This window comes from Papio anubis, chromosome 2 (genome assembly GCF_008728515.1).
Source record: "Papio anubis isolate 15944 chromosome 2, Panubis1.0, whole genome shotgun sequence".
NCBI lineage: Eukaryota > Metazoa > Chordata > Mammalia > Primates > Cercopithecidae > Papio > Papio anubis.
In genome coordinates this window covers 13,284,094-13,308,551 of record NC_044977.1, presented here as the reverse complement: position 1 = coordinate 13,308,551, position 24,458 = coordinate 13,284,094, and the positions used below count along the sequence as shown (strand labels likewise).

Here is a 24,458-nt window from a genome sequence, read left to right as displayed (position 1 = left end):
TATTTAGATATGAGATCTCTGTGGTCTTGCATACTGAAATAAATTACTATATTTTAGTAAAGCCTCAACTTGACTATTTTTGGATATAAAATAGGAGTTCATTTTCCGACACCATGAAAAGCCAACTCTGCTTATACATGTTGAATTCAGGTACAGGGAGAAGAGAGCTAACAGCTACGGTTCAGTAAAATTGAAAGTTCATTGCCTATTATCTTTCTAATTTTGGTACTAGAAATGATCTGAATGAATGATAGGCAAATAGCTAAATCTTTTCTAGCTTAGAGTACAGGACTAAAGAGTTTAGAATTAATTATAGATCATTTCAATTTCTTCTTGGCTATTTGAATATTCTCAAGTCTGAGAGACCATTTTGTATAACACACTAATATTAATTGCCTTTCATTATTTAATCTGGCATAAAACTAAGAAGTGGCATTTGTGCCTAAATTGAATTGTTACAAACTTTACCTTGCCCCACTAGTATTTAAATTTCCCCATTAACCTAAAATTGCAAGATATCTCCAAAATAAGGTATGGTTATATGGTTTTACATGAAACCTATGTATAGCAAGCATGCTATTCTTCTCCTAAAAATTATTTGAAGCCTCTGACACCTTTCTGTTTCCAACATAATTGGTTTGTCAAGGCCTTTCACCAGTCTGGCCATTCCCACCCAATCTGTCCCACCTGCCCAGACACACCTTAAGACCTGCTGGCCCCACATCCGCCAGCCTGGCTTCCTGATCCTCCTAGCAACAAAGCTTCCTCTAACCTATCAGCCCCGCCAGAAATGAGTCTTCCTTGCCCAACCACCAAATTTTTGCTCTTCATTCTTTAAATGCATACATGTGAATTAAACTTTCTTAAGGATATTTTTTATAAGCAAATGGAAATATGTGTTATTTTAGTCTCTCAAGCCTTACTAAACTGTGGTCCCACTGGGGCTCAGAACGTGACGCCCCAAAATATAACATCTTGGCATAAGCAGAATGGGGACCTTCTGACCTTCTCCTGTCTTTCTCCCATGAGTTATATAAAGAATCTCTCTTCCCTTCTGCCCTTCAGATCCTCATGTCATGGGTGTCCTGCCCTACACTTGGAGGAAAGAAGGAAGATGAAAAAGAACTGCACGTTAACAGCCTTGTTAAGTAAACCATTACTATTAGATCATACCCTTTCTAATTCCATTTCTACAAGACTGTCCATTATTCATCAAACTGAAGCATACAAATATACACTTTTCCCTGGGGCTTTGGGTCATCATTTCTGAAGCCTCCCACATCACATAAAACTTTGTTTAAATAGATGTATTATTTCCTCTTGTTAGTCTGTTTTTGCTATAGCGTGTCAGCCATGAACTTTATAGTGGGTGGGGAAAGGATATTATTTTTTCACCTCTAAAGTTCGTATCACCTGAGAGCTTGTTAGAAAGGCAGAATCTCAGGCCCTGCCTCAAACCTGTAGACTCAGAATCTGCATTTATAACACGATCACCAGGTTATCCATCTGCACGACAATGTTTGGAAAGCACTATTCTATATTGCCCAAAACACAAACACACACACACGTAACAGCAGTGACAACATAATTAGGAACTAGATGAGGGAAGGAAGCAAGAAGGAAAAAGGCAAATAGGAAACAAATTGCTTTCTTTCTAAATTAGGTATTTAATAGAAAATAGTGGTTTTACCTAAAATCTAGATTGTTTTCATTTAGGTACACACATATTTAAATGTCTATTCAAACAATATAGAAAGCACTAGATAATGTAATAATATGCCTAAAATGCTGTCATTAATTGAGTTGGTCTAACAGGAGTCACTAATGTTTTCTATAATAAATAACTTACTAATGTCATATATTAAGAGAAATTGCAGGTAAATAGTTTCTCCAATTAAATGACACAAGAATGTTCTTTAGGGAACAATTAATTGTGTCAATAAACTTAACTTATTCACCTCAGTGCAAATTCTTAATAGAATTAATTACTGCCTATTCCCCTGTTACGTAAATTCAATTATTTTAAAATATGATAGGTAATGTATAACAAATGAGCTTTGTGTGTGATTAATATATTGCTTTTATTTAGAATAAACATAATATTATAAAAATAATATTACAGATTCATAGATACTTAGTCATGGAGAAAGCCAATGATGTGCACAACCATGACTGTATCTTAAAACAAAGCCCATAACCTAAAATATAAAGCTCTTCTGGAGAGCAGATAGAAACAAAGGGGTGTGTGTGTGTGTGTCAGAAAGAGACAGAGAGAGAGGGAGTTGGGGGGGGGGGGGGGGGGGGAGAGAGAGAGAGAGAGAGAGAGAGAGAGAGAGAGAGAGAGAGAAATATGTATATTGGGGAGTAGAACCATACCAGTGGATCTAGATATCTAGATGTACTCTAAAATCTGAAGGAAGATAAAGTGAAGTAAAGTAATAACTGATTGATTTTATAAAAATAGCACCTTGATCAAAACACTTTCCCTGATATTGCCCAAAACACAAACAACTAAACAACAACATCTAAAAATATTGTTTGTATTTAGTATTATCATAATACTGTAGAAAGAAGAATTTGGATAGATGATCTAAACCAAGTACCATAGTGTTCATTCATAAGATTTATAGCAGCTTCATATGACTTTTCTCCTTCACTCTACTTAAAAACCTTCAACAGCTCACTCCATATACAATGTTTGAAGAACATTTAAAATCTTTGGCCTGAACCACGCACCTCCAACATAACCTTGCACCCTTGCATGTCAATACATTCCAACAAAATTTCACAATTTAGGCAAAGTGAAAATGTCTATGGTTTGGTGACTATGGAGGTGATACACCTAGCCAAAAACTCCTCCCATTCAGAGGCCATTTTCAACGAGCAAAATTTCACCTTAAATATTACCCACTTCATGAAACCTTTCTGTTCTCCACAGATCCTTCCTTCTAGTTGGGATCTGCTACAAAGAGCTGGAATGACCTTGGCGAGTTTACTTAATTGCTCTGGGTCTTCCTCTCTTCACTGGTAGTCTAAAGTGATGAGCCTAGATCTGTAAACTTCTAACTTTTATTAATCATATACACTCTAAAATAATTTTTAAAGCTCATACATACTGACTTATGTATTTAAAGTTGACATATAAAATGTTTCCTCTTGAGTGTAAATAATTGAAAATTATATCATTTCTAACATATTGTAAATATTGACATTTTAAAATAAAACAGTTACACTGTTCCTAAATGCACCCAATGGAATCTAAATACTCCAGTGTTTTGTTATTCAATGTCATCCATATAAAAATAAATGATCAAGTTCTTCTTTAATAGTCAGAATATTTGTGTTGCTTGCTTTCTGTCCCTTGAGTTCATATGTCCAATTAACTCACCCCTTATAATATTATGCTAAAGATTTATGTTTTTTTATGCTTGAACATCTCATATTGATCAACCTATCATATATTGCAGTAATCAAATATTGAAACTGAAATTAATAGTTTATTTCTTTTAATTTCCATGTTTTAAGGCTGCAAATTGTCTTCCTAAATTTTCTTACTATAATTTTTAGTAAATAACTCAAGAAACCTACGTAAGTATTATATATTTTTAAACTATTTTAATGGAAAGAAAATGTTTATTAGAAATTGATGTCATACTGAGATGAGCTAGGCTTTTTTCCCAGTTAAGATAGATATAACTGATTTTTATGCACTGAAAATCAATTCATTTTGTAGTTTTCATTGTTATAAATGCAAGCACCAGAAAATCTTATTTATAGAAATAATTAGGTAGGAATAAAAATAGTTTTTCTACAGCAGTGTGAGTTCTTCGAACTTGAGTTATATGCTAAATTCCAGAGTAATTTATCACTAAAGTGATTTTTTACTTCTTTATTCACTGACGACTTTCATAAGTCTTTCTTCAATTTGAATCAGAGCCAAGAACGGATACCACTTGACCTGAAAATGTAATTTGATTCACATTCATTCACATTCTTAACACATTTTAAAATTTCCTTTTGATAGCACTTACATCCTATGAACAAAGCATCTTAGTAAGATTTCAGAAAAATGAGAAGAATGTTTTTCTTTAGAAAATAGGGAAAGGGAAACAGTGAAAAGGGAAGTGAGGAAGGACAGCTAGCTTGAGAGTTTGGGCTTAAACACAGTCAAATTCTCACACAAGTTAACTTCACTACATATGAAAGTGGAGCATATAAACATTAATTTCCATTAAACCACAAATGTTCATGTACTCCCTTGGAAAGTCTCTCTTAATCTTTAGTTTATATGTACTTCAGCCTGAAAACTGCTGCTCTATGGGTTTCAGAAAACTTTTAAAAAATGTTTTTATTCTTGGTTATCAATATCAAGTGTATGTTTCCATTCATACAGTCCTTACATACTTCTTTGGTATGTTTATGGGTTCCTCACCCACTAGATTTTATGTATCTAGAGCGCATTTTTCATAGGTGTTACATCTTACACAGTGTTTTGTATAATGCCTTAAAATTAATGGTTAATCAGTGTGTGTATATAAAATTAACAATTCCTAAAATCGTGACTGCATATAGCATTTATCTTTCCAAATTTATGCCATATGATAGTGCATCTAATCATTCTATACACAAAATTTTATGTAAATCAACATGACATTGTTATTATGCTTCTCCATATTCATTCCCTAACATGTTGAATGAAAAGAGCACTATGCATAATGAAGTTGTAGATATACTATATTTATTAGCCCTGTATGTGAATATCAGGAAATTAATCCTCTCTAACTGTGTTGGAAAGCTTTCCCATTCCTATTTTGTCCAATTTTTTCAAAGGAACACCATCTCACGGGCAAGTTTTCATCTTCAATATTCAGTTTTCTCTTCTGCTTTTGCGAACACTTAAATACACATTGCCAATTATACACACTCTGTCCATGACTGTCAACCCATGGATGAAACAGTTTCCAGCAGAAACTATTTTTCTTATTGTTTAACAGTGAATCTGAGTAGGCATTTTATCTGGGGACCATGTGTCTAAGAGAGTAGTCATTTCTAACTAAGAATACCAAAGTCAAAGTTAGAGCAAATCTACCCTGCAATGTTATCACACATGCCAAACATAATATTGAACTACCAACAAAACGACTGTGTTATGCACAATACACTATAATTAACCTTGTAAATTCACTGTACATAGAGCTCTAACATGCATGTGCCTTGGTGAAAGGAACCACAGTGCTGAAAGTAAATGTGAAATTTGCCAAATGAAGTTTTGGAAGCTTAAGTCATTTGACCTTTCCAGTTTAAACAACCTAATATAAGAGTGAGTCATTCTTGGACATGGAACATTACAAATAAACTGCCCAAAATAATAGCCATCATGTTCTAGGATATCCTTACTCTGAATTGTTATAGTAAATTTCCCTGAAGTATTAAAATGAATAAAAATAATAATATTTAACTTTCTGAAATCACAGGTGAAGCTATGAATCAATCACCCTCCAGTACCTAAGTATGCACAAATAGAGGGCTCACTAGTTGTTCCTGGATATGTACAAGGTAATCGAGAAATTTTGTCCCACATTCCAGGATTTACATTTATACCACGACTTATATATACATGTTTTCCATAATGTGTTAAACACTGACTTAAATATTCAGTCTCTCGTAAGGTATAAGTTCTTTACTTCCATTTAATATTTACTCAAGAAACACGCAGGAAATGCATGATTCATCCATGAGGTATCAGAGAACTGCAAGTGATCCCTTGGGCTTAGATCCTCAATATCTGAACAAGACTACCTCCCACATCTGAAGTCAATTTTCAGAACCTCCAAGAGAGTAACCGTTATTTGTTTCTGAAATAAATTTTGAAATAATTCACATAAAAAACGATTAAACATTTTGCAATCATAATATGTTTCCCAACGTGAGAACTTTGGTCTATTTACAGAAAAAAAGCAAAAATAAAAAGTAAACATAGAAATGACATGTTTAAACTATAAAAATATGAATACACATGCCATTCAGGACAGTTACTGATTATATACCTGACTGAACGCTTGCATATAAAATTGATGGACTCCTGAGTAACAAGTCTTCACTGATTTTTCTCTTTTGACTATGTTTAACTAAATTTATTGTGTAAGGTGTATGTGCTCTCTGTCTGCCTCAAAATGTCTTCTGATTTCCTACCTATTCATAGCCGCATCACCATCTATATCCCTGCACCTACACTTTATACTTAAAATCTTATACAAAGGAATGCATATGAAGGATTTTAGTGTGATTAAGTCTCAGTAATCATGCCTAAGCTTCAAACTTCATGACATTTGCAAAGTAGCTAATTATCTGGTGCTGAATAAGAACTGGTTTTCTACATGATAAAAAAAAAAAAAAAAAACCACTGTCACAGCAAGGTAATTCAGAATTTATAAGGAATTCAGAATGGTATGACATGCCTTGTTTTAAAAGAAACAATCCTGAACCATGTTAGACAGACCATCAAAACCAATTACTGAACCAAGTAAAGTTATTTAATTCTGAAAACCTATCCAATCATGGATCAGTTGAAGTTCTAAATATAATTAAGAATTGAAAATCTTTTAAATTAGAGTGCAGAAATAGTGCATGTTATGACAAATTGTATACTGTTTAGTTAAATTTTATTTTGTTTATTTTGGTATTTTAGTTGACATATAATAAAACTTCAGTTCTCTGGATTCCTGGAACTTTTAGGAAAAAAACTTTCTAGATAGCTAATGTTTCCCCATAGTAAGGATTTATTCCTCTTATGATAAGCCTAACACTTATAAAGTACTTGTTAGGTGCCAGGACCTGTGTTGAACATTTTAAAAACATGATGTCACTTTATTCTCTCAATGGCACTACTAAGGAGATGCTATTGTTGTCTCTTGTTATCTCCAATTTATATGTGAGGAAACTGGGACCCAGAATGGTTACACAGTTTGTCCACAGTCCCTCAGGGAATAATAGGTAGAGCCAAGATAAACCCCAGGACCTCTGATTTATACGACTTATACTGATTAAAGCAACGATGTTTCTAATCTTTGTTTTCCATGGAGGAAATATAAAATATATTATATAATGATTTGATTCTTTACCAGAGTGGAGTGAATATAATTTAAACATTTATTGATGTCTCAGGGTCACAACTACGAATATTTTTATTTGCTTTATGTACTTTGCAGTCCTGTGAACACTCAGAGTTTACTGAGGCATAGAAGACTGTGATCCACAGTGGCCCCAGGCAAATGTAACTTGAACACGTGTGTATGTTATCATAGACCCTTGGGTCATTTTCCTATTCTCAGGCTGCCAATTGTGATGTTTAGTATACTCACTCTATGTACTTCTTTACCCCTTTCAAGTTTCAGATTTTCATCTCCTATGAGCTTTGAAACCAAATTACTCAGCATATTAAAACTATGTACCTAAAATAGGGCGGGCTCTGACTGCAGCCTCGGTGTTCCTGAAAGAGTAAAGAACTTCACTATGAACTTATGGCGTACCTAGGGGATGTATTTGTAGGCCTATGTTCCTCACTTAGCAATTTTACCAAAGACGTTTTCTGTAAAATTGTTTGGGGAAAAAATACAACTTTCTTTGAAAATATATTAGTCTACTATGACCAAATTTTATAAACTGGCATCATCTTAGAGAACACAATAACTATTAAGCTGAGAGAAATGTAGCAATCTGCAACAGGCTGAGATGTATAATACGGTACAGTTGTTAGAAAATGTAAAGGTTCCACAAGGTTTACTTTCATACCTAGTGTAGTCTTAGAAAATTGTTTTGAACACACCAAAAACTTTTGGAGTAAGTAAAGAATATCTTCCGAGGATTCATAGAATATTTTCACTGACTTTTCCAGTCATATACTGGATTATGAAAGCATTTTTTTTTTTCTGATCCTTACAGCCATCAGAGCAGCAGCACATAATCGTAGCCATAACTGACCAGTGAATGAATAATAGCAAATAAAATGTGATTACAAATTACTACCTTCAAGTCTTTATATCTTAGCATAGTTATTCCAAGATGGATACTTTCACTTGTAAATAACTTGATAATTTCCAAATAACTTTCACATTTTTACATCCTTAAAGTAATCCATTTCTTTTTAATTGAATTTGATTGCTAAATTTTGCTTTAAATTGGAAAGCTAATCTCACTAATCGCAGTCACTGTTTAACCCTTCCCATTTATATTTTTCAGCATTCAAAGAGTATTTAGAAAGTGTATGTTTTTTATTATTTTTTTATTATTATTATCATCATTATTATTTTGAGACAGAGTCCTGCTCTGTTGCCCAGGCTGGAGTGCAGTGATGTGATCTCGGCTCACTGCAACCTCCGCCTCCAGGATTCAAGCAATTTTCCTGCCTCAGCCTCCCAAGTAGCTGGGATTACAGGTGCATGACACCACTCTCAGCTAATTTTTGTATTTTTAGTAGAGATAGTGTTTCACCATGATTGCCAGGCTAGTCCTGAACTCCTGACCTCAAGTGATCTGCCTGCCTTGGCCTCCCAAAGTGCTGAGATTACAGGTGTGAGCCACTGTGCCTGACCAAAAGGTGTATGCTTTATCAGAGTATCTATACCTTTAATAGAAATTAATGGCTATTTGTAGCCATCTTCCTTCTTCAGAAATTAAAACAGTTACCTTCTTATTATTACTTTCTTTTTGTAACTTTTTTAAAAATAAAATGAAGGTGGAAAAAAAAAGATAAACTTATTTGAGGCAAATTTGGTGTTAGCTAAATACAGCAGAATTTGTTTCATCATTTTCTCATAAATTAACTATTCCAACTCATTTGCCCTGGCAGTCTCAATATTTAAATATTTAGTCAACCAGCATGATCACACAGCCAAATCTTTGGATTACGTCTTTATTTTATGAAGCTTAATTTTGAATAGATTTTATGGAAAATTATTTGTGCAGATAGAAGAGATGTTATACATCTCTGAAATAAACTTCAAATGAGAGCGTAACAAATGTCCAGGTTTACATCCCCCTTGTGTACCTACATTCAAGAAAGTTATCCATCTTTTCTTATTGCTTCATATTTTTTGCTATATATTGCTATAGTATATTTATTAATAAAGAAGCAAAAATATTGATCGATAAAATAATCATCATTATTCACACAAAAGCTGTGTTCAGATTTTGAACTAGGCTTTGAAAGAATTTAAAAAGAAGTGGAAAGCACACTGCTCATCTTAGAAAGACGACAAATTATCATGGTAACAAAGCTTGATTTTTTAACTTAAAAAATTAGTTACTATATTTAGAACCATATTTACTAACCATATTTTAGCACTTTATTATACAGTTTTCTCTCCACTCTTACTCTATTATTCTAGATCTACATATGAGGAAGCTAAATTTATTCACACATATAAGGTATTATAATACAATGATACAAATAAAATCCAAATGTATAAAGTCAAGCCACACCATCACTTTACACTAAGAAATCTTAACTATTTTGTAGGAATTAAGAAGGATACCAAGTCATGTACAACAAGCATAATCCCACCAACCCTGCCGGGTAAATCTCAGGTTTATTATTAGACTAGGAACGTACAGAAACTGTCTACCAATAGAGCTGACAATTCCTCTGCAATCTTGACCCTCATCTGGAGTTTGCAGCATGAGCCTGGCGACTAGCCAATATGAACAATGTTTAAATTTCTTTATGGCAGCTCAATGAGCCTTCAAGCATTCATCTGCTTTACCTACTGTGCTTAATAAAAAGCAAACCAATGCATTTTCTCATTTTCTTTTCATCACTAATAAGAGCAACCATCAACTGTATGAAGGATGGAGTCAGCACTTCCTTTCAGCCTCCCTTTCCTGATAGTTCTGCACTGAAGCACTCATAGAACAGCATAATGCCACCCGTCATCTTGCACAGATTTTGATTTATTGGGAATGCTAATAAGAGGAGTTTTTTAAAAATGAGAAAAAATAGATTTTAAAGCAGCGTACATCTTGTCATGAAAGCATAACAAGAATAAACAGTGAAAGCCCTTGCTAATTACTTCTGTTCTTGACCATCAATGTTTTTCAAGAGTTGTATTATATAAACCAAAGGGTTGCTTTAAATAAGCTTTTAGATTTTGTAAAGCTTAAAAGACTAAGAAATATTTAACAGCAACACAAAAATTTGTAATCTGTAACACCAATAACATTTTCAAAGGAAAATAGTTTCACACATAATCCTTGTATAAAACAACCAGGTGAGACACTTAAGAAGTCTGTAACTTTAAGCCACATTCATTCACTTAATGAAGTGCAAAGATTCATCAGTATGTGTTACCACTTCAAGTTTTGGAAGTTATACATATCATATTGATTAATGTATTTTGTGTGCCGCCTCATTCTAAAAGCAATAAAAGAAGTTTAAGAATGTGTGCAGCAGTTCAATACCATCAGAAACTCATTTGATATTTTATGACAGCCTTCATTCTTCTCAATTTTTTAGAAACAAAGAATTTAATGTACATTTATAAGTACACATTTATTAAATATATATGTACTAAGTATATAGTGCTAAGTGCATATATGTATATGGACATGGATAACATGCACATATATATACATCTATACATACATATATTTTTGTGTATACACACATATATTTTATATATAATATATATTTATATAAAACACATTGTATTTTGTGTTTATATACATATACACACACAAGTATACATAGACATCTAGATATTTACATGCATGTGTGTGTATATATACGTGTGTGTATGTATAGGTATATACATACATATACGTATTTATGAGCTTCATAAAAACCCAATGTCTGTAACAGAAATGCTAGCCAGGTCCAAAACTGATTCCCAATCTGCCACTTGGAGATCTGTCAAGCTAATAATGAAGCATATTGTGCAAGCATACACATTGGGCACATAGCAAGTGTCTTTCTGAGCCCTGGTTCTCCACTAGCCATCATCTCCTATCAATCATGTCCTCAGCAACAGCAGGAGCAATGGAAACAGAAGCAGAAGCAATTAGAGGTGTGGCTCAGTTCCACATGCCTAGAAAATAAAGGCCAGAGATGCCCTGTGAAAAGATTTGCATGTTAGAGGCTTACCTAATTCTATATTAAAGAAAGAGGTGTTATACTAATTAATACGAAGTTTTTTGCTTTTTATATAACCACTGCCAATCTTTTTTTCTCAACTCTTATAACCAATTTCTCCAACCTTCCCCTTGGCAGCAAGAACTTGTAAATTTTCTCATTATGGTGACTTGCAGAAGCATTTCAGATGAAAATTATTAATATATTATATTATAAAAAGCATCAGGTTTCAGAGTCAGCCATACCTGGATTTACATTCTAGCATTGTGACACTGCTCAGATTAGTAAATTTTCTTAGACCTGTTCTGATAAAATAACGCTAATAATATTTACCTCATAAGGCTTTTGTTGAGGATCAAATGGTATATTAATCACTGGGTACATACTAGGCAATGAATAAAGAATAATTTAAATGTATGTATGAGTTTTCATATTTGAGAAAGCATTCCCATAATTCAAGATGGAACAGATTACAATAAAATACATTTTAGAAGCTGAAGAGTAGACGAAAAAGGGTACGTAAAGAGAACAAATAAAATAGCGAGTTTAGTATTTAAAAGGCATGTTGAGAGAGCGTACCTATGTATGTTTGTCAGATACAGGAAGACATGCAATTTTCTGCTCTTCTATAGGGAATGCAAACAAGATACGATGACCATTACGTGAATCAATATCCAAAAGCAAAACCAAGTGAGCAGTTTAAGGAACACAATGACTCCCACCCTTGGAGTCAGAAGTAAATGTCTGATTGGTCCCAGAGAGAGAACACAGTGGAAAGTATTGAGTAACATCCTGAGAAGCATCCTTACAGTAAACATACTCTGCGCCTCAGGGACTATTTCTGGTAAAGCAGGCTGATGAGCTTCAGGTTCCCCTGACTCTCTACGCCAGGAAGCGTAGGAAACAGTGGCTCCACACAAGTGGTCTGTTCCACTTTCAAATTCCAGTTTTACCATTCAAATTCCAGTTGAACCACTTACTGATTGTGACCTTGGACAATTGCCTGATTTTTCTAAGTCTCCGGTTTTCTATCGTGCAAAATGGAGACATGATTCCACCAACCTCATATGTTGTTGGGAGGATTAAATGAAGTGCCAAGCTCAGTTACATGCTAAAGGAAAGAAATGGCTATTTTTAAAAGAAACAGCTGATATCAAAGTGCCACTGTAATTGTTAAAGGACCAGTCCTAGAACTAAAGCATAGAAACTTTTTATACAAACACTATTAACACAATATGTTCTCAAATAGAACCACATCTACCTGTCATTTTTGTATTAGTATCACGTTACAGAAAAAAAGGGAGTCAAATGTCAGATCTGATTTCATGTCAGCACGTCAGAATATCCTCAAAGGAAACTAACTCTGTAACAGCTGTCTGAATTGTTTGCATACGGAAACACCCTCAACCTCCAAATGCTTTATCTTTGATAACTCTTTTATTACTCCATTCACATTCTCAGTTCTTAGATTATGAAATTCTACCCGCTGAATGTCAGTCACTTTAACCAGCTCTTTGCAAGTAACTTTTTTTTTTTCAGTTTTAAAATATCCATCTTCATGTCACTATTCCTGAAATCTTTCTTCAGTCTCCCAGAAAAAAAAGCCATCTTAGTTTTGTTTTTCTTGCAGAGGTGTCACTTTCCAATCATCTAAGTGGTTAGTAAGACTTTATATGCCTTCAAAAATTCACTAATTTTAAAGAAAATCCCGAACGAACGTGTCCTGAAGTACAATCACAAGATGTCAAGTACCAATTCGGGCTCTGCTAATGTATAATTCGAACCTTTAGGCTTAATATACATATCTGTAAAGGACAGGGATTAAACTAGACCAGAGTTTCTCAACCCTCCCACTACATATTTATATCTTGGTCTGCATAACTCTTTGCTATAAACATTGCCCTGTGCATTGTAGGATATTTAGCAACATGTGTGGCATTTACACAGGAGGTGCCAGTAAGCAACCCCTTCCTTCAGCTGTGAGAACCAAAAATATTTTTAACCATTGTCAAATGCCTCTTGGAGGCAGTATCACCTGGGTTAGGAACATTGGTGTAGACTCCAGAATTCTATGGGTAATACACTGGAAGGATCTGTATTAACATTTGGTTTCTTAATATTTCCACTAAAATCTAAGTTCCTTGAGGGCAGGAACATTTTTCTGTTTTATTTAGTGCCACATTTCCAGTTGACATGTGGTATAGTAGACACTCATAAATTGTTGTTGGGTGCCGGGCGTGGAGGTGGAGGCTCACGTCTGTAATCCCAGCACTTTGGGAGGCTGAGGCAGGCAGATTACCTGAGGTCGGGAGTTCGAGACCAGCCTGACCAACATGGAGAAATCCCGTCTCTACTAAAAAAAAAAAAAATTATCTGAGTGGGATGGTGCATGCCTGTAATCCCAGCTACTCAGTAGGCTGAGGCAGGAGAATTGCTTGAACCCGGGAGGTAGAGGTTGCGATGAGCCGAGATCACGCCACTGCACTTCAGCCTGGGCAACAAGAACAAAACTCTGCCTCAAAAAAAAAAAAAAAGTTGCTGAGAAAAAAAGGACAAATGATGAAATATTAAATAAACTCCATGGAGACTGAAACTTTAACTCTTTGATGACATTTTAGAGGCAGATAATGAGTCTTTAAACAACATTTGTCTTTCATGCTTACCAGACGTTTTTCCTTATGAATAGTATGCTTGCTTCCTTTTAAGATAGACTCAGTTCATATCTCCTTTAGAATCCAGGATGCTTTATAGCAAGAACTGTATCCCTCTTCCCCCCAATTCAATACATTAATCAATTCTGTATGCCATAAAACATTTACGCATGATGATAGATTGAAATATTCTATATTCAATGTAGAAGCATGAGATAAACAGTAAATGAATCTAAATCTCTGAAATACAAATTTTCCTCTCCAATAACTATCAGAGAAGCAAAGATGTTCCTTTCCAATTATTTATATATTCAGATTCACTTCTCAGTTTCATAAAACTTTACATGTTCCTGGCGCACAAATAAATTCAGGTATTCCCTCATCTCATAGCATATGCTTTCTCTTTGTTGAAAGTCTTCATGTCAAAAAAGCTACAGCTGTTTTCAATTGCAGCATTTTCTTTTAACCTTTTGTGGCATTGCAACTGACCATTGAACAGATAATTCAGAAATATTTTACACTCAGGATCTTTCTATATCTGAAGCCATTCTTGCTTTTTATTTGTTTATTTTTAATAATACAAAAAGTCTGTGGTGGATTACGTGGGGTTTATGGCCTTCATGATCTCAATGACTTGCCTTTGGAATCCCTGGGGTCTCTTCGCACAGAATGAATCTGCGATTAGATATCCACGTTATGATTGTGTTTCTAAAGGACAATTAACATGAATTTCAGAGATTTATAGAAATAGTGGTTTAGAGTTGGGTTTTTATTTGTTTTTGTTCTTGTTTGTTTGTTTGTTTGTTTAACGATCCTGGATTCTGTTCCTAGAAAAGGCATCCATAAGCGATTACAGAGTCATCTGCCAACAGAATGTTTTGCCCGCATCCTAGAAGATGAGATGCTACAACCAAAGAGTATATATGCAGTTTTTCTAGTTATGTGATTATTTCCAAAAGGCTCTTTCTTTAAGAGCACTTTCATCATATATTATTAACACTTATACTTCTTTACAATTGCTCTCTATTAAACTTTAGTGCCAGCTGTCAGAGCTGTAATGTAAACCCTTATTAGCTCTCATAAGTTCTACTCTGGAACTAATAAGGGATTGTCAAAACTCTAAACACAGACAGAAGTGAAAGGGGTGGAGAAATCACAGGAAAAAAAGGTGGAAAGTGTTCAATGAATCTGTGCTGACAAAGCCATCTTTGTGAAACTATTACCAGTATATTTCACAGAATCTAAGTCCATCAAGAGGGAAAAAAAGATCTAGTTCTCAGTTTATTTTGCATAGGGTTTTATTCACCTTACGCTGGAAGAAGTTGACTAAAAAAAAAAAAAATGAAACATTAGTTGGAAAAGTTAATGAAATATCAATAATCGTTCTTTGGAATCATTACATGTATTCTGAAAAAAATGTTTACATTGCATCTTAAAAGTTGGAAACACAGAAGCTTTTATAATATCTGAATAGTTAGAATAAAAAAGATAAGTTTGAATTGAAGTGAATGTTCTTTACAAAAGCCATACATTATATAACATGTGTGCTTTAACAGAAGTTGTTTAACAAAGTGGCACGCAGCAAATCAGAGCTAAGGAAGGTCATTCATATAAAACAGCTTAAATTAAAGAAAAGGAATTTCAAGACTTTCTTTAGGGTCCAACCAGCCTCGACAGTAAATTATGATGGCAGATTCACAAGCTATCTGACAAGATAATATTTATTAAGATGATAGAAGAACTATAATTTTTACTTATTCACAATAACCAATATCCCACCCTTCACAGACAAAATAAACTTAGATATGTCTTTTGCTTGAACAATTTCAGTCACTTTACAGATAAGTTTACATTTAATAGATATTTAGTGAGTTGTCTACCAAGCTATGTTCTGATCATCCTTTGGAAAGGAAACTGAAAATGAAATGATGGAAACAACTGCTTTCAAGTAAAATGAGAGCTACTTTTTTTCTGCAACTGAAATTATTTTCTGATGTCTTAGATTCTCATAGTGAATACTGCCCTGGGAAGCTTAATCCATATATTACCATAGTCTCTCAAACAAATAAACTACTCAATGGACACATCATTTATGTTTCCCAAAGATTATACATTTGGCATATTGATATTACCTAAATTACCATTTGCACATTTGAAACACTAGACCCGTTAAAGCATCTAAAAGCTCAAAGAACTTAGTGTAAGAATAATAATTTAATGAACAGAACTTGATACTATAAAGCAGATACCCCACAGTCATTTGATAAGGAATGCCTGTGAGCTAAATTAGAGCTTTAGAAGTATGCTTTAATAATGACCTATAAAATCATCTTTTAGGTTGGATAAAGTAGAGTGAAATGCCTATTTAAAGAGAAAATGTGTTTTAAGATTTTTCCCTCTGGACAGAATTGGTGAGATTATATTACTAAAGTTAACCCAAATAAGGTAAAACAGTTCATATTTTACTAAAACACAGTAAGTCTTATTTAATTGTAATCCTGTGTAAGAATGTTACTAACATTTATGGAACTTCATGTGATTTTTAAGGCCTGTTATAGTGGTTCATTGCTTATCATTTAACTCATTCTTATTCATTATGAGGTATTCAAACGCTTAGATATGAATTTGCTCTACTCCCTAAATTTAACCACAGTCATATTTCTCCTAAACATGTTTGCAATTAAATTGTGCCTGAGTGTTCAAAATAATCTGATTTGTAGTATATACAGAACAAAGAATTCACATTTCTATTTTCCTAAACATGCAACTCCAAGGTTTAAATTTATATTGTTTTTATACAGACTCAAAAATGAGCTACAACATTTAAGAAGTCACAAACCAAATATATTCCCTTGCTTTCTCTCACTTTTCATATTAAAAAATAAGTTTTTACTTTAACTACTTTTTAGATAGTGCATTGACATAATTTGATCAAAGACTTCCAGTAATAATCACATAATAATTCCTGTAAGCACATTTGACATATACTTCATACAACTTATACTGTTTCTCCACTGCCTTTATGCTATTTGGGCGATTCTTAAGTATACGTAACAACTACATAAAGCAAAGTAAATAGATAAGTTAGTTCTATCCAGAGTCAGGTAAAATGTTTCAATCGGTTTTTTTTTCTTTTTCTTAGTTGCTTACTGATTTTTGATTCACATGATTCCTTCAAGGCAAGGACATTATTTATTGGTATATCCTTTCCAATTACCTAACCTTGTCTTTTATATAAGGAATATAAGGGCACAAACATAGTATGAACAAAACCTAGGCTGAACAGTTTTGAAATGTAGCATTTTAACTTTATTTTTGTATTGCTGTTGTTTGCTTATTTCCTAAATCATACTTCCTTAAATCAAGTCAGTTAAAACCTAAAAGTCTTTCTGAATATACAATATTAAAATGTACATTTGTAAACTCAAGGCACTTTTGAAAAATCAGTGGGAAAGATCCATACTATAAAAAAAAACAGAGACTGAGTCCAATACCAGATGGGAAAAATCAAGTGTCACAGATGTTTGGAAGAAAAAAAAAAGTTAACAATAAGATAATGGAGGGAATGTCACCCATGGTTTAATAGACTAGAGGTTTAACTGAACAACAACAAAAAATGTCTCTTTAGAAAAGCACAATTCTGTTTGGAAGAAGGTGGGCAATCAATGAATAAATAATGAATACACAAATATATACATTCATCAAAGACATGTTTTGTCTCCTAAAATATGTCTAAGGTCTAAGGTAAGCTGTTGAATGGGTGATTTTGTCATATCTAAATGTTTTAAAATGTATTGAAACAAGGAAGGTAACACATTTTCAGGGATTCTGATGACTGAAAATAATGACGTTCAAATACCTTGCGTCCAGTGGTGTACATTTTGCAATGGACTAAGCAATACATCGACTGGCCATTTTGAAGTCCATCCCTTTTGTGGATAAAGAAACTAAGGCTCAAAATGTTTAGCCACAAAATTAATAAGCTGCATTCCTGGGACTCTTAAGCCCAACCCCTCAAACACTTTGTTAGTGACAAGAGCCTTCAGCTAAATAGAACAATTAAATGAAAACTGAAATTTGAGGACAAGTGCAGGGAAGTTTTTTGCATTATATTAATGTACACAAATTGGTGAGAAGACATAGAATCTTGTATAAATCAGGCTTGATAGCTATTATAAAGCTATAATGCATCTGTTTAATTTGTTACGTTGAAGTTATTTATCTTATTACTTAACAGTGCTATATTTTATATTTAAATAAATTCATTGGTTGGAAAAATCATGGATGTATAACTGTTAAAGGCAAAGAGGAAACAGACAGCTGTCATTTTAACCTCAGGGAAAGGAAATATTTCATAACTGAAGGTAAGGAACTCGGTAATTATACGGTAGTCTTTACAAGGTGAACCAATGCTTTAAGCACTAGATCAGTAAATTTAGAGGACAAAAAGGCCAAATATATTTCAGCACCTACAAAAATTGTTTAGACTGTTGTTTTATTACAGGTATTAATCTAGAAACAATTGATTATTTTAAGGCAGAAAAAATAATATTCATCATAAATTCATAAAAGAAAAAAGTATGATATTTGGTATCATGAAAATATTTGTTATTCCTTTACTTCATCATCTATTCGCTATTCTAACGAGAAGTCAGATGAATCTATTATTGCCTGGCTGTAACTGTATGTGACCTAATAATCAAATATGTTTATTTCAAATTAGATAAAATTAACATCTTTATTTGCAATGCATTCTGAAAGGCCTAGTGGAATCAAAGATAAATAATGTAAAGTCTATTCTCTACAGGACCTCTATTCTAAGAATGGATAGTTGGCATAGAAATCTCCCAGTAATTACGCATCCTATAAGTATCTAATTGAGAACCAACTCAATTAGATTCTGCCAAGTTCTAAGCAAGGTGTTTCTAAGAAAAGACATTCATGGTGTCTGCCCTTAAGGAACTTCCAGAGAAAAAACAACGAGAAAGGAATGCTTCTGAATTTATTCACACTCATGAACACCTCGCAAGTCCAGAGGGTGCCTTCTGATTGTGCACATAGACTTAGTAGGTGCGAAGAATATACTAAGGTTTTCAATTTTCTCTAGCGCCTCTGTCAGAGCAAGCAGAGTCTTAAAATCATCCTGTTATTGAAACTTTGGCAGCTGTTTTAAGAGTTTCTGAATTAACAGAGAAATGAGTGGAGATTAAGAACTGGTATCCTAAGTCATAAGTAAAACAAATATAATTCTGGATAGTCATCAAAAAGTCTAGGCGTCTTCATACATCACATCAAATACACGTTTCTATTTAGCTGCTAATGTAAAAGAAGAAGGGATAACGTTAGCATTCCACAATGAATGTGCAGAGATAAAGCACAGAGCAACAAATTCTTCAGTGACATTAATAAGGTATTTGGTACACTAAGTCTAAACAAAGTTTGTATGAGAAGGAATATTTATAGTAACCTTCTGCTATCTGACTCAAATGTAATTAACTGACTATATAAAAAGCCATTAGCATTCTCATCTCTCCTCTCCAAACTAAACCAAAACAGATAACATAATTCATTAGCCAGGATTAAAAAGAGAGAAAAAAAAAAGATCATGATGTTTCCTTGGTATTAACACAAAATTTTCCCACACTTCCAATCTTAAAAAGAGAAAACCAGTAAGAAGGGTTATGCTGGGATGTAAAAAATATGAAATGTCCAAATGAAATAATCAAGTAAAATATTACCAATGCTTGAAAGCAAATGCCAGATGATTCAGTTTTAGTATGTCACTTTATAATTTTAATTTTTCAGTGTTACCCTTTTCAAAGGAGGTTTATGAACACCCTCCCCAAAAAACAACCCAACCTGGCATTTGATCATGCTGTCAAAATCCAGCAAGTCTTCCCAGATCCCAGACACATGGTCCAAATAAGTTTTAAGTTACATACCAGGTAAATTAAATAAAATATATTACACTATCCTTCTCTTTCATCAAATATGAGAGATAACGTATTTAAACAAAAGTCATATTTTCAAATATTAGATGAATATCTAGTAAACAGTGTAACACATAATTTTTTACCTTCCTAATTTTTATACTACTCCTTATCAGTTTAAACTTGCATAGTTATTTCTACATGCATTTCTATTTTACCAAACTTAGTGTAATAAGTACTCTTTACCTTCCTGGTGCTTTTTCCAGTTTGTTTGACATGTGATTCTTGAATGATTCTTTCGCCACCAACATTTCTTTCTACCCTCCTTTACTTTCTCTCTCTAAACAGCCATTGAAAGAGAAAAATTCACCATTTATTATTCTTAGCTTTCTTTTTTCCTATCCTCCCTAGTCAAAAAAACAAAAAACAAAAAACAAAAAAAAAAAAGGAGGAGGAGGAGGAGGAGATCCTGGCAACATAAAGCATCTTAATGCAGAAAAATCTTCATTTCTCATCACTCATCTACTCCTATACCAATGTTTCCTTCCCTATCAACAATAATAGCTTATTTTCTAGATGTTTAGAAATTAGTGTTAACTTAGTTCTGTTTCATAAATTAGTTTAAAAAAATCTATGTTCTTTCAGAGGTAGAGATAAAAACATTTTAGAACACGCACACACACACACACACACACGCACTCACACGTTTTTGGACCGTGAACCAAACTAAGCAATGACAGTGTTCATTATTCTGTTTCTAGTGTTCAATACAGTATTGGACACTTATTAAGGGCCCAAGAATTGTTGACTGTTTAAAGAAATGGTTCAAGGATACTTTTGACTACTTTTTCTTATTTCAGGAAAACTGAACTGTTTTGAAAGTAAACATTTTATACCAGAGCTTTTGTTTATACTTCTGAAATTGATAAATATGCTTCTTAAATATGAAACATTTTAATTAATACGTTTTTTCCTATCAAATGGAGATTGCCACATTTTCATCTTTCAGTTCAATGAACTCTAACTATGCCTATTATTTGTCTAGAGTGGAATATAAAATTTATAATATTTTATTACTAAAGTCAAAAAATGACCCAGTAGTGAAGTTCAGATCCTTTTTAAGGTATCCCTGTGACACAAACTCAGAAGATAGTACTCTAATAGGATGCCTATGCATTTTGAAATTTTGATATAATGATTCCAAAAACAAATTAGAAATCTCACCTTCTGGAATGTGTAAGCTGTGTAAGGTAGCTAGCCCTTTCTTGCTACTCCAAATGTTTCTATGCAAAATAACAATAAAAGAGTCCAAAACTCTCAATGTAAAAGTTTCCCATTATTAATTAACATTTCCTACTCTTTGTCATAAAATATTCAAACTTAATCTCTTCTTATCCTTCACTGTTAAGGCACATTGTATCATTGGCTGAAGACTTACTGGTCTGTCTCACATTAAAATCATTCACTTTTGTGTCTGTCTTTCATGCTAGGGAGTGAGCTCCCAGAAGGTAGATACGATAACTTTATTTATTTATATTTCCCCTGTGTCTGGCACATTATTACTTTGTACTCATAGATGGTCAGAAACACTTATACAATTAAATTTGCATGTCTAAGATACCTGACAAATCATATATCCAGTTTTATCAGATGCCACTCGACCTAAGCTTAGTCTTCCTAAAATATGGTCTTTTGGCTAGTAATTCTTCTTTCTTAAAAATCTAGAAATAAAAAAGTTGGAAATAAACTAGTACAGATAACAGTTATATTTCTAGATCTTTGGCTACTTTGTGTTCACTTTTTGTGGCCATTCTCATCCTTCAAAATACAGTGTTCCAATTAAAGTGGAATCCTAGTCTCAGTTACTCTTCACTGAATCACAGGGAAGCAGCATGGGTTGATGTGAAGACTCCAGCCTTTGGAGTCAGACTGCCTGGTTTCAGATCTCAATTCCAGTACTAACTCACTGAGGGAAATAAGGCCAGCTATTGAACCTATTAAAGCTTTATTCTCCATGATTTTAAAATGGAAAGAGTAATAGTATGTACTTGATAGGTTATTTTGAGGAATAAATGAGATAGCTAATGAACATTACTTAGCAAATCAGCACAGTGTATGGCATCTAGTAAGTGACTAATTAATGAATGTTAACAAAAAATCTTTGAGTTCTTACTACAGTACTTACCATGAAGTAGGTGTGCATTGAATATACCTTAAATGGGCAACTTTTTAATTCCTTCCGGAATAAGCTTTCATGATTTTATTTAAAATAGATCTCACAAATACCACATAACATAAACAAATACCTTACTGATAAAATTCAATTCAAAGTGGAATATAAAGGCTATTGCAACTTTTCTTCACTCATGTGTACAAGCAAATAGTAGCTAGTATGTTGTTTTAATTTTATAACTTTCAAAACCATTTTTGGAAGAGTATTCTGATGGTGTTTTCCAAGGATCTAAAAGGCATGGAGAAGTATGAAGCTAGAATGAACCATTTACTCTCATTTAAAATGACTTTTTTTCTGTAATCCACGTCTACAGTCAAAAGCAAAATATTATGTTCTGTTCAGATTTAAAGAGGACAATTTATATACAAAGTAGGCTCATTTATTCCACATGCATTTGAGAAAAGTGACTGATTATGAGACCAGGAGTAGAACACCAGACTTGACAGAGTGTAACAGCAAGCAAAGGCATTAAAATGGACAAAATTTCAAGGACAAGATACTTAACTTCTCCTATGTATTTATTCATTTAAATTTTGAGTAACAATTTTAGTGTGTTCTTCAGCATAAAACCTTGCCTAATGCTAAGTAAATTTTGGGATTAAGTGAAATTATATGATATAGCATAGCTGATATACATAATTTTATATAAAATGATCTTTTAATTGATTCCACTTAAAATATAAAGTGATTTTAATAAATATTAACTTGATTAAAGAGTTCTTGTTCTGTGATGTTATATTAATATCAATATGCATTCAAGCCTAAAGGATGATACAAATAATCTTTTGAGCACTAAAACGAGCCAAATCACGGTACAAAAGACACTTAAAAATCATGCCTGCATACATTAAACACTGAGGCATCAGCTCTGGATTTTTAAATCAAATAATCTTCTAAAAGCACTAATCTCTTGTAAGTAAACATGTATTTGATACCCAGATGTCAGTGAAGAAAAGACTGTACTTTATAGCAGCGAAGTAAATATTGCTACGATCTAGATGAGCACCAGCATAAATAACCACCACAGTATCTAATTCTGTTAGAATTAGGTTAGCTGAGTGCTAAAGATTTCTCAACTTTCTACATAAAAGAGAAAGTTTTTCTTTCAGGTGGTCTAGAATAGGATTACCTTAGTTATTAAACAGCAGAACAACTTAAATATAGCATATATAACACCTCATGTAGGGTGCAGGCCAGCACTGCATAATCAAATACATTAATATTTCTACAGCAAAGCATGAATTACCACATCAAATGGAATTAATTTTAGTCCATAAATAAACTATGGTCAGTTTGAGGCATGTTTTCCTGCCAAGTGAGTTGAGACTGAGTGCCTTTTATTTAATGACACTATGATAAACTCACAGGTGAGAAATACCACTCAAAGAAAAACAGAGTAGGCTCTTACCTTGGCACATAAAACCTCTTTCTTCATAGCCAGCATTGCAGGAACACTTGCCAATGGGTACAAGCCATTCGCCTTCTGTACTGCAGTACATCCTTGGAGGATCTTCCTCCTTAGAATTGTTGACACAAGACCCTCTAACCTCCACCAGGGACTGGGAGTCCATGGGTACCGTGTCTGGAAACATAGCCAGATTCTTCACCGTAAATGGGCACTTTTTGAAGTATACTCTCACAGACACCAAGGCAACACACGCACCAACATCTTGAAATGCCAAATAAAATCCCTTCTTGTTGACAGGACCTACTTCTCTAATCTCAGTGTTGAGTTTAAGAATACGGTCCCCAAGATCCATTTGAGTGAAACTTTCATCAGCTGCAATGGTGTCAATCTTTGTAAACTGATGCTCTCGAAATTTCACCCCATGATCATCATCGGACTCCATGTAGTACAGGTTGAATGTCTCCTTGCAAGTCCCTAAAACCAATGGAATGCTATTGCAGTCTCGTAGAGTGAACTTGAGCTCCACATAAATCTTCTGAGCTGAGTTCCTGGGGACCCAGTTTGTTCTCAGCCAATTGTTTTGACTATGATCCATGACATTGCACACCTGGTAAGTCCTGATAGGTGTGTAATGTTCATCCACACCGCTGATCTCTTCCCACTGAAGAATCAAAGAGAAACAGAGAGTGAGGCAGAATTAATGATAATAATGAATACAAGATAAGGGTGTCAGAGCCATCACTATATAGTAAGTCATCATTTACTCATTAAAAAACATTCTTGTTTTTGGTTTTTTATTTGTAAGGTTCTCTGAGTTAATGGACACAAAGTAATTTATAATTTGAATGAACACATTTCAATTGCATTGAAGTTTGTTGAATATTCAGGAAAAAGTCACTTAGCAGTTAATAGAGCCTAATCAAACATTCCAGGATCAAAAACTCGAATCAGTTGTCTCCAATGACACTATGATATGATTTTCTCATATGTTTTTGGGTGTTTTTCTTTGTTTAAAAAAGAAAAAATAATACTGTCTAAAATTCATGCTTATTAATCTTTTCCCCATTTGTGCCAGGTTTTTGGTAAAATTGATATAAGGTAAAATAAAGTG

The 24,458-nt window shown here is 33.6% G+C and overlaps 1 protein-coding gene across 3 annotated transcripts in view; it reads right to left on the bottom strand.

The window, feature by feature from the left end:
• The window catches only part of EPHA3 (EPH receptor A3), a 358,475-nt gene that overhangs the window by 229,654 nt on the left and 104,363 nt on the right, over window positions 1-24,458 (bottom strand). For all 3 annotated transcript variants that reach the window (XM_021933950.2, XM_009198517.4, XM_003893817.3), the window contains exon 3: window positions 23,348-24,008. In XM_021933950.2, the coding sequence (XP_021789642.1) occupies window positions 23,348-24,008 (661 nt within the window). The remainder of the gene's footprint in view (window positions 1-23,347; window positions 24,009-24,458) is intronic.